Below are 11,835 nucleotides of genomic sequence, written 5' to 3' on the forward strand. Positions count from 1 at the left end.
TTAACGAGTGAACTATGTCTAGGCAGGTGGAAGCCTAAAGACGGTGCTCCAGCTCAACAGGACAGACGGGTTATATGACTCAAACAGAGGAGCTCCTATAATGTTGTGTATATGTTTTAAAGTCGCTACACTGGCTACCAATCAGATCTAGGTTCCATTGTAACATTGTAGTTTTAACATTGAGGATATATATACATATACATATATATATATATATATAAACTAACACCCAGCACGCCCCTGCGGGCGGTTTATCCTTCAAGCTCGGGTCCTCTACCAGAGGCCTGGGAGCTTGAGGGTCCTGCAGTATCTTAGCTGTTCCCAGGACTGCGCTCTTCTGGACAGAGATCTCCGATGTTGTTCCCGGGATCTGCTGGAGCCACTTGCCTAGCTTGGGAGTCACCGCACCTAGTGCTCCGATTACCACGGGGACCACCGTTACCTTCACCCTCCACATCTTCTCCAGCTCTTCTCTGAGCCCTTGGTATTTCTCCAGCTTCTCGTGTTCCTTCTTCCTGATGTTGCTGTCATTTGGAACCGCTACATCGATCACTACGGCCGTCTTCTCATGTTTGTCTACCACCACTATGTCCGGTTGGTTAGCCACCACCATTGTGACCTCGGGACTTCCAGGTTATACTCGGCACAGATGTTCCTGTACACTATGCCGGCCACTTGGTTATGGCGTTCCATGTATGCCCTGCCTGCTAGCATCTTGCACCCTGCTGTTATGTGCTGGATTGTCTCATCTTTACACAGCCTGCACCTGTGCTTTCTGTTCCTGTGATTAGTGATAATCTGGGAGACTAAGACTGAGGTTTGTGCTGGAAAGGATGGACGTCTTAAAAAGATTAGGCCCAGCTTTGTTCCCACTGTTATTCTGGTTTTAAACACATAAAAACAGATTTTTGTTCTATGTGAATAATTTTCAAAATAAAAGTCATGAACCAGTCTTTTACTGGCAGGAAGCATATGGCAGAGCTGAGGACTTTACTTGTGATTGAAAACATCACTGGGTGGAACTGGGCATGTTTTTCACATAGTGTCCACTTCACTGTTCCTGCTTATTGCACAAGTGTTAAAGAAAGCTTCTGTTTCTTTACTGTACAGAAAAACACGCTGAATTGTATTTGATTCAGGAAGGCCGCGCGCAGCCAACAGGAACCTGACATCTGAGTCTCCTTTGGCACAAACCAATCAGCAGGTGTCGCAATTTTCTAAGGAATGTTCTGTGGTCAGCCGTCAATTTATATTGATGGGTAATCTTAATATCAATATAAATTGGTTCATGACTAACCTCTAACAATGTAACAGTGACAGAGAGGACAAGGCCGGGGCGGCGTTTTCAGATCCAGAGGGAAACAGCTCGCAGAACATTTGTTCTTCAATATTTCAAAGTATTTCCTTGAAACGATAATTAATAAGACTCCCATTAATAGTTCATCAGTTCTTTTCCTGTTTGGCCTGTTTCTTTCAAAAACTGTATTCCTCATCTAACATTTCTTTGAGAAATTCCAAGACAATATCAGGAATTCAAAGAAACGCGACGGTGCCTTCAGCCTGCCTGTGGGGACTCGGGTAAAAGATGACAAATGAGCAGGCAATGATGCTTAGAAGGAGAGTGTAGATGTAGAAAGACGTCATTTTCCAGCTCTGTTTCTGCCTGCTGTGTTTCAGGGATTAAGCGATAATGGGGAACAAGGATCAATTACATCTGGATCACTGGAGGCCAATTCATTGATTAAACAATGATGCAAAAAGTTTTTCCTCTCATCTTTGCAAAGACAATAAAAACTGGTGCGTGTTTCAAAACAACAACACACTGCATCAGAAGCACTGTGTCGAGGCGTGATAGACTCACAGTGAAGCGGTACACGTTGTACAGCTGCTCTTCATACTGTTGGCCACCAGAGGTCACCAGAGAGGACTGTTGACAAGCTTCAGAAAGCTGTGTTTGGCCATCACTGCTGAAAAGGTCTACACAAAGTACCCGATGAGGGTCTTCAGGTCTTCTTTCTTTGAGGTTTAAATATGACTTCTGTGACTGGAAAGTGAAAGCGCCAAAAGTATTCACTCACCCGTCCAAATCAGCGAATTCAGGTGTCACTTCCTGTGCAGACTGCTTCTGCAAACATTTGTGGAAGAGCGCGTTGCTCTCAGGAGCTCGTTTTATGGTGATGGGATGCACCTTCTGCAATAAGGTGAGTTTTGACATTCCCTCGTTACTAAAGACTCCACAGTGAGCTGTGAGTGGAGGCGAACAACAAAGTGGGAGCGATGGGGAAGGACAGCACCTCAGCCACCAAGCGGTGGGCAACGTAAAACAGATGCTGAAGTACTTAGTGGCCAACTTTCAGTACAGACCTCCAAACTTCATGTGACCTTCAGATAAACTGGTGCTTCATCCCAGCCTTACATCACCGAGCCCAATGCAAAGCATCAGATGTAGTGGTGTAAAGCACGCCGCCACTAGACTCCAGAGCAGTGAAGGCGTGTTCTCTCTCTCTGGGAATCTGATGAATCATCTGTTGTGACTACATCAACCTCACTCACTCACTCAGGCTCTTTCAAACATCTGAGTTTCTGCGCCCCAACGGCCTCAGCACCAGTGCATCGGACTGCTTCTGCCCTCGACGTCCCCTCTGACGCTTGGAGAGCCCACAGGAAGCTGGGCCCATGTTGTTTGTTCAGGCTGCACCAGGTCATCAGGCGCCCTCCCTGGACTCAGTGATAGGATGGGGCCATCTAAATTGCTCTTTGGATCAGGTGGTGGTCAGATGATCAGATCATGGCGCTGTCACTTGGTGTTCGCTCGCTCGCTCTGTGGTATAGTATCGCTTCCTGTTCCTGCTCAAACACAGTGGTGTTTCTGAGTAGCTTATTTGCTTAGCAGTTTAATTAACAACTTTTAAATACATTCTTTTTTCACAGTATAATCTTCACGTGCTTCATCCGAAGCACACTTTCTGTGTACTCACTACCTAATTTATAGTATTCACTCACTGTCTCTGTACTGTTTCGCTAGCTTAGCTCGTAGCCGACCCGTTAGCACCATGGCTACTTCACCTGTCCCTTCTGCACTTTCTTGCTCATTGTGTCAGATGTTTAGTTACTCCTCGGCCTCCTTTAGCAGTAATGATATCTGTAACAAATGTAGCATATTTGCAGCTCTGGAGGCCAGGATTACTGAATTGGAGACTCGGCTTTGCACCCTGCTCTCACCCTTAGCTAGCCAGGCCCCTGTAGCTGGTGCAGCCGAAGATAGCGTAGGCCCCGCTAGCTGTTCCCCGGCAGACCCCAAGCAGCTGGGGAAAGGCTGGGTAACGGTGAGGAGGAAGCATAGTCCTAAACAGAAGCCCCAGGTACACCACCAACCCGTTCATGTGTCTAACCGTTTTTCCCCACTCGGTGACACACCCGCCGGGGGTCAAACTCTGGTAATTGGTGACTCTGTTCTCAGACATGTGAAGCTAGAGACACCGGCAACCATAGTCAATTGTCTTCCAGGGGCCAGAGCAGGCGACATTGAAGGAAATTTAAAACTGCTGGCTAAGGGTAAACGTAAATTCAATAAAATCATAATTCACGTCGGCAGTAATGACACCCGGTTACGCCAATCAGAGGTCACTAAAATCAATATTGAATCGGTGTGTAACTTTGCCAAAACAATGTCGGACTCTGTAGTTTTCTCTGGTCCCCTCCCCAATCAGACCAGGAGTGACATGTTTAGCCGCATGTTCTCCTTAAATTGCTGGCTGTCTGAGTGGTGTCCCAGAAACGATGTGGGCTTCATAGATAATTGGCAAACCTTCTGGAGGAAACCTGGTCTTGTTAGGAGAGATGGCATCCATCCCACTTTGGATGGAGCAGCTCTCATTTCTAGAAATATCGACAAATTTATTAAACCCCTCAAAACATGACTATCCAGAGTTGGGACCAGGAAGCAGAGTTGCAGTCTTACACGCCTCTCTGCAGCTTCTCTCCTCCTGCTACCCCCCCAAAAACCCATCTCCATAGAGACTGTGTCTGCTTCCAAAAAGACAAAAAACAAACAACTTAAACATTTACAAAGAAAGAACAATACAGTATCCACATCTGAACCAAAGAGTAAAACAGTGAAATGTGGATTATTAAATATTAGGTCTCTCTCCTCCAAGTCTCTGTTAGTACATGACTTAATAATTGATCAACAAATTGATTTACTCTGCCTTACAGAAACCTGGTTGCAGCAGGATGATTATGTTAGTTTAAATGAATCAACACCCCCGAGTCATTCTAACTACCAGAAATCTCGAAGCACAGGTCGAGGGGGCGGTGTGGCAGCAATTTTTCACACCAGTCTATTAATTAATGAAAGACCAAGACAGACTTTTAATTCATTTGAAAGCCTGATGCTTAGCATTGTCCACCCCAGCTGTGAAACTCAGAAACCAGTCTTACTTGTTATCATCTATCGTCCACCTGGGCCTTACACAGAGTTTCTGTCTGATTTCTCAGACTTTATATCTAATTTAGTTCTGAGCTCAGATAAAATAATTATTGTGGGTGATTTTAACATCCATGTAGATGCTAAAAATGACAGCCTCAACATGGCATTTAATCTGTTGTTAGACTCAATTGGTTTCTCTCAAAATGTAAAAGAACCCACCCACCACTTTAATCACACTCTAGATCTTGTTTTAACATATGGCATAGAAACTGAACATTTAACAGTGTTTCCTGAAAACCCTCTCCTGTCTGATCATTTCTTGATAACATTTACATTTACAATAATTGATTACGCAGCAGTGGAGAGTGGACTTTATCAAAGTAGATGTCTTTCTGAAAGCGCTGTAACTAAGTTTAAGAATATAATCCAGCCACTGTTATCATCGTCAATGCCCTGTACCAACACAGAGCAGAGCAGCTATCTGAACGCTACCCCAACAGAGGTCGATTATCTTGTTAATAATTTCACCTCCTCACTACGTACGACTCTGGATACTGTAGCTCCAGTGAAAACTAAGGTCTCTAATCAGAAGTACCTGACCCCGTGGTATAATTCTCAAACACGTACCCTAAAGCAGATGACTCGTAATCTGGAGAGGAAATGGCGTGTCACAAATTTAGAGGATCATCATTTAGCCTGGAGAAATAGTTTGTTGCTTTATAAGAAAGCCCTCCGCGAAGCCAGAACAGCTTACTACTCATCACTGATTGAAGAAAATAAGAACAACCCCAGGTTTCTCTTCAGCACTGTAGCCAGGCTGACAAAAAGTCAGAGCTCTGTTGAGCCAACCATCCCTTTAACGTTAACTAGTGATGACTTCATGAACTTCTTCACAAATAAAATTTTTATCATTAGAGAAAAAATTACCAATAATCATCCCACAGATGTAATATTATCTACAGCTACTCTTAGTTCCATTGATGTTAAGTTAGACTCTTTTTTTCCAATCGATCTTTCTGAGTTAACTTCAATAATTACTTCCTCCAAACCATCAACGTGTCTTTTAGACCCCATTCCTACAAAACTGCTCAAAGAAGTCCTGCCATTGATTAATTCTTCGATCTTATATATGATCAACCTATCTCTAATAATTGGCTATGTACCACAGGCCTTCAAGGTGGCTGCAGTTAAACCTTTACTCAAAAAGCCATCTCTAGACCCAGCAGTCTTAGCTAATTATAGGCCAATCTCCAACCTTCCTTTCATATCAAAAATCCTTGAAAGAGTAGTTGTCAAACAGCTAACAGATCATCTGCAGAGGAATGGTTTATTTGAAGAGTTTCAGTCAGGTTTCAGAGTTCATCACAGCACAGAAACAGCTTTATTGAAGGTTACAAATGATCTTCTTATGGCCTCTGACAGTGGACTCATCTCTGTGCTTGTCCTTCTTGACCTTAGTGCAGCATTCGATACTGTTGACCATAATATTCTATTAGAGCGATTAGAACATGCTGTAGGTATTACAGGTATTGCACTGCAGTGGTTTGTATCATATCTATCTAATAGACTCCAATTTGTGCATGTAAATGGAGAGTCCTCTTCACACACTGAGGTTAATTATGGAGTTCCACAGGGTTCGGTGCTAGGACCAATTCTGTTTACATTATACATGCTTCCCCTAGGCAGCATCATTAGAAGACATAGCATACATTTTCACTGCTATGCAGATGACACCCAGCTCTATCTGTCCATGAAGCCAGATAACACACACCAATTAGTTAAACTGCAGGAATGTCTTAAAGACATAAAGACTTGGATGGCCACTAACTTTCTGCTTCTTAACTCAGATAAAACTGAGGTCATTGTACTCGGCGCTGAAAAGCTTAGAAATATGGTATCTAACCAGATTCTTACTCTGGATGGCATTACCTTGGCCTCCAGTAACACTGTGAGGAACCTTGGAGTCATTTTTGACCAGGATATGTCCTTCAACGCACATATTAAACAAATATGTAAGACTGCGTTCTTCCATTTGCGCAACATCTCTAAAATTAGAAATATCCTGTCTCAGAGTGACGCTGAAAAACTAGTTCATGCATTTATTACTTCCAGGCTGGACTACTGCAATTCATTATTATCAGGATGTCCAAAAAACTCACTGAAAAGCCTTCAGTTAATCCAAAATGCTGCAGCAAGAGTACTGACAGGGACTAGAAGGAGAGAGCAGATTTCTCCTGTTTTGGCTTCCCTTCATTGGCTTCCTGTTAAATCCAGAATTGAATTCAAAATCCTGCTCCTCACATACAAGGTCTTAAATAATCAGGCCCCATCTTATCTTAATGACCTTGTAGTACCATATCACCCTATTAGAGCACTTCGCTCCCGCTCTGCAGGCCTACTTGTTGTTCCTAGAGTATTTAAAAGTAGAATGGGAGGGAGAGCCTTCAGTTTTCAGGCCCCTCTTCTGTGGAACCAGCTTCCAGTTTGGATTCAGGAGACAGACACTATCTCTACTTTTAAGATTAGGCTTCAAACTTTCCTTTTTGCTAAAGCATATAGTTAGGGCTGGACCAGGTGACCCTGAATCCTCCCTTAGTTATGCTGCAATAGATGTAGGCTGCCGGGGGATTCCCATGATGCATTGAGTTTTTCCTTTCCAGTCACCTTTCTCACTCACTATGTATTAACAGACCTCTCTGTATTGAATCGTATCTGTTATTAATCTCTGTCTCTCTTCCACAGCATGTCTTTATCCTGTCTTCCTTCTCTCACCCCAACCGGTCGCAGCAGATGGCCGCCCCTCCCTGAGCCTGGTTCTGCCGGAGGTTTCTTCCTGTTAAAAGGGAGTTTTTCCTTCCCACTGTCGCCAAAGTGCTTGCTCATAGGGGGTCATATGATTGTTGGGCTTTTCTCTGTATCTATGAAGCGCCTTGAGGCGACATTTGTTGTGATTTGGCGCTATATAAATAAAATTGAATTGAATTGAATTGAATCATCGTCCCATACCATGAAAATGTAAATAATATAAAAGCATTCATGAGCTCCGTTTATTAGCACACTTCAGCTAGAACATAAAAACCACATATATAAAGTTGTATAGGTCCCTGTCATGCCATGAAGCAGCTCTGACCCACTGGAGGGAAAATGTGAAAACTTTCTTCATAAGCTGATTATTATTAACATGTTCCCTTTAATCTAGCAAAGCATTTACAAGTAGAAAGGCCACTGAATTTACTCTGATAAAATGAGAGTTTGGCATTGAAACCACGAATCTTATTAAATATTAAAACTGCAGAATGCACTTTGCTATAAATTGTTAATGCAATTAAAACTCTTTAAAGCTTTTTAAAGACAATGAAGAATTGTTCTGTCTTTTTAACAACTTTCAAAGCTTCGTTCAGCCTTCAGGTGAAGAGAGCCGACCCGGGAAATAAAGACGAAAACACTTCATCAGCAGTAAGAAGTTTAATTCTTTTGTTTGTTTCAAATTTGACCAAAGCTGCCATGTTAGACCTGAGCATGCAACCTTCCTGTTTGGGTGCTTAATCAGCTGTTCACAGTCTCATCTGAACACATGCAGTGTGTCAGAGTTTGAACTGCTTACAGCCCCACATGCAGAGCTTTAATCCAGGGCTGCAGGCTGGAAGCTGCTGTCTCCAGCTGCAGGTAAACACAGGCTGAGCTGCAGCTCCATCACCAGTGTTCACAGAAGGTGTCTTCAGTTAGTGCACAGCTGTGAGATCACATGTTTCAGCAGCAATAACAGCACATTAAAACTCCTGTGGGTATTTCCCTGGGCTTGTGTGTGTGTGTGTGTGTGTGTGTGTGTGTGTGTGTGTGTGTGTGTGTGTGTGCGTGTGTGTGTGTGTGTGTGTGTGTGTGTGCGTGTGTGTGTGTGTGTGTCAGCAGAGACTCCAGATGATGGTGAGCATGGCCATGATGCCATTAAGAACAGCAACTGCATATCCCACGTGGAGGCCATGGTCAGGAACGTCTCTAGAAGAAGAGAGATATTATTGATTATTATTGATTAGTGTTATTTTAATATCAAGAAATTCAATGTACAGTACTGTAAGTATAATATAGAGCAGGGGTCCCCAATCCCAGTCCGTGAGGGCCGGTGTCCCTGCAGTTTTTAGATCTCACCCTGGGTCAACACACCTGAATCACATGATTAGCTCATTACCTCTGGAGAACTTCAGGACATGTTGAGGAGGTCATTTCTCCATTTAAATCAGCTGTGATGGATCAAGGACACATCTAAAACCTGCAGGGACACCGGCCCTCGAGGACTGGGATTGGGGACCGCTGATATAGAGTATAAAAGTATTTCCCTTTTCCTCATTTCCCTTTTTTTCATATTTGTTAGACTTAAATGTTTCTTAAATAGCCAAAGATAAATCGAATAAATACAAATGCAGTTTTTAAATCATTGTTTCATTCATTAAGGGGACGAAAGAACACAAAGGCTGCTTCGTGAACAGCGGGTGTCTGTAACTCAGGAGGTTGGTGGTTTGATTCCTCACTGTTTAGATCTACGTGTGAAATATCCTCGGGCGAAATACTGAACCCCAAGTTCCTCTCTAATGCATCTGTTGGAGTGTGAAGTCTCCAAAAACAGCAGCAAATTTTGGGAAGATATTCATTTAGTTATAGGTAAAATTCTGGGTTATATTGTATCTAAGACTTGTACATTATTATACTTTGGTGTCATTACGGGAAATGTGTTGAAAGAAGATAGATACATATTGAAAATTATGCTTGCTGCCTGTAAAAAGGCAATTACAAGAAAATGGAACAAGATAGAGCCACCATCACAGGACGAATGGATCAAAATTATAGATGAAATACAAATCATGGAACAATTGACCTACAGAATAAGGACTCAGGACGATCAATACCATAAAAAGTGGGAGAAATGGACTGAGTACATAAACCCAACAGGATAAAGACCAACACATTGATAATGAGAAATGATCAAACTGTAGAAACAAAGAGATCCAACATGTTTTTTTTGTTTTTTTTTTGTTATCCTGCTTGTTGTATTTATCTTTTTGTTGTTGTTTTGTTGATGTTGTTTTTGTTTTGTTGTATAGTGTTTAAAGAAAAACAATAAAAAAGTTAAAAAACAAAACACAGCAGCAAGTCCACCTCTGAATGGCTCAATAAATACATGAAGGTTTGGCAGTGACCCAGTCAAAGTCCAGACTGAAACCAGACTGTTTGGCCTTAAACAGGCTGTTCATGCTGGAACAAGGACCAGTTACTTTAGAAGAGTTTAGGGCCAGGTAGATTAGGATAGATTGTCTTAATAAATGAAAACTGCACTTGGTATTTACTCAGGTTTTCTTTGTGTAATATTCAAATTTGTTTGATCTGAAGAACAGAAGAGAAAAATCATGTGTAAGAAATCAGCATCATAAGGGAGAATTCCTGATTCTTCTGCTCATACAAAGCGTATCCCAGTGTGTTACCTGACGTGGGCCACTGTCCGCAGCGTCGGGAAATCCAGACCAGGCTGGAACGAGTCAAGGTAGGTGAGCATCCACGAGAAGACGCAGCAGATGCATCCTGCTAATACTGACAGGACCAGGAGACTCCAGAAGCCTGATTACACACAGTGCAGGGTCAGGGTTACAGTTTCTACAGCCTGGATCGCTTCCCTTGTTTTACACAATGAGGGAGAAACAGCAACAGCATCATCCTTGTCACACTGAGTTCGACTGCTTCCACTCTCCTCCGTACTGATAAAACATGATTCGTTTTTGTTTTGATGTTACAATAAAAACAATATATACAAAAACACAGAACTTTTGGACCCACAGTCTAAATAAACATGTCTATGCCAAAGTTGTTGTTATGTGGATCTCTTTTGTTACTTTAGTAAAGATTAGTTTCTAAGATTTTGCAGAATAATAAGTAATGAAAGCTGCAGCCCTCAGATATTTACACCAGTTACTTTGTACAGTACTTTTCAGAAATGTTGAAACATGGTATTAGAGCTTTCTCTAAGTATATGTGCTGCACATGGAACCAAAGAAAGTGGAAACCGAGCATGATGGTGAACACAAGTATCTGGACGGAGCAGTAAATACAGATACTTACCGAGCATCCTCTCTTCAGTGCCATCCGCTCCTGTCACCCTCTCTGCCCGCAGCTCTGAAACAATCACAACTTATGCTGACCAACACTTGTTAAAAAGACAGATCCTAACTGGTCCTGTGCCAGACAAGCACATATGTGTGTGTATATATATATATATATATATATATATATATATATATATATATATATATATATATATATATATATACACACACACACACACATATAATTTAATATATTATAATGATATAACAAATATTTGACAAGTCCACACATGCAAAGAAATCATCCACAGATGTGCATTTATTCATTATTATGTGTAATAATGAAAAATTATTGAACAAATGTATTAAATACTTTGTACGAAAGCATTTGCTGGTGATGACTGTATTATAAACATGCCTTTGGATTGGCCGATCATCCTACAGTAAAAACTGTTTTTTCCTTTTCTGATCCCACTGATCTGATCCTGATGTGCGCGTGCGCTACAGGGCCGCGCGCTTACCTTTGAGTATGGGGTAGATCAGGGCGCAGAGAAACCCGACCGCGGCCACCGCTCCGGCCGAGCCCAGCACCGACAGCGCGACCACGGGCCATGGTTTGGGGCCGTTCCGCCTCGCGCTCCTGGCGGGCTCCTGTCCGAACATGTAACGCTGCTCACTCAAATGAACAAATGAACAAATGTCTGAAAATCAAACTTTTCACAGCTCGCTCAGCAGAACGAAGCTTTCGTATACACAGAGGGACAGTTTGTGAACATACAGACCGATGACATGCTCACAGTGACGACCCGACTGCTTTTAACTTGTACCAGGAACTGCTGATGACATGTTTGAACTTTTCGCTTCCGCACACAAAATTGTCCCCGAGGGGGTTCCGTTGGTGTAGTTTAAACTGCCACAGTAAAATATGTGGAAACAAGCTTAGCTAGGCCACTTACAGTCTTTTAAATATTTTTTTTAATGTATGTTTCTTTTAAATTCAGTTATGGTAAAGTATCACCGTGTTTCACTCTTCACAGGTGTTGCAAAGATTTTGTGCCTCAAAATCCGTGTGAGCCTCTCCTTAGCTGGGATAGGCCCCAGCCCACCGGCGAACCTGAACTGGATAAGCGGAAGAGAATGGATGGAAATTTGTATGATTGATTGGCTGATATTAATCTGCACCAATGACTGTAGAAAGCTCCGACAGTCATTGATCTGCACTGATTGTATGTTGATTCGTGTTGACCTGTTTTATCTGCTGAATTGCTCCAACAATCAACATTTTAATATTTTTATTCTAAACCGAATGCTTTCTCT

At 42.3% G+C, this 11,835-nt stretch overlaps 1 protein-coding gene across 2 annotated transcripts; it reads right to left on the bottom strand.

Annotated features, from left to right (window-relative positions):
- Nucleotides 1-3,942: 3,942 nt before the first annotated feature.
- LOC146492413 (ADP-ribosylation factor-like protein 6-interacting protein 6) lies at nucleotides 3,943-11,801 on the bottom strand. Of its 2 annotated transcripts, XM_085151452.1 has the most exons (6): nucleotides 11,537-11,801; nucleotides 11,301-11,428; nucleotides 11,040-11,169; nucleotides 10,535-10,588; nucleotides 9,904-10,036; nucleotides 7,455-8,425 (listed from the first exon to the last, which is right to left on the bottom strand). In XM_085151452.1, exons 2-6 carry the CDS (start codon nucleotides 11,307-11,309, stop codon nucleotides 8,332-8,334), a joined length of 420 nt encoding a protein of 139 aa, XP_085007578.1. In that variant the 5' UTR covers nucleotides 11,310-11,428; nucleotides 11,537-11,801; the 3' UTR covers nucleotides 7,455-8,331. The 2 variants fall into 2 exon arrangements, with proteins under 2 accessions (XP_085007577.1, XP_085007578.1); XM_085151451.1 differs by having other exon boundaries at nucleotides 3,943-8,425; nucleotides 11,040-11,428; nucleotides 11,537-11,791.
- Nucleotides 11,802-11,835: the final 34 nt, after the last annotated feature.

Source organism: Neolamprologus multifasciatus, chromosome 23, assembly GCF_963576455.1.
Source record: "Neolamprologus multifasciatus chromosome 23, fNeoMul1.2, whole genome shotgun sequence".
Taxonomy (NCBI): Eukaryota; Metazoa; Chordata; class Actinopteri; order Cichliformes; family Cichlidae; genus Neolamprologus; species Neolamprologus multifasciatus.

Bases quoted from the DNA above. Each gene is read 5' to 3' on its own strand.
- LOC146492413 (XM_085151451.1), bottom strand. From the start codon at position 11,181: ATGTTCGGACAGGAGCCCGCCAGGAGCGCGAGGCGGAACGGCCCCAAA. The intron at 10,037-10,534 runs GTAAGTATCTGT...GTGTGTAATCAG, and splicing joins CACTGAAGAGAGGATGCTCG to GCTTCTGGAGTCTCCTGGTC. The intron at 8,426-9,903 runs GTAACACACTGG...CTCTTCTTCTAG, and splicing joins CGGACAGTGGCCCACGTCAG to AGACGTTCCTGACCATGGCC.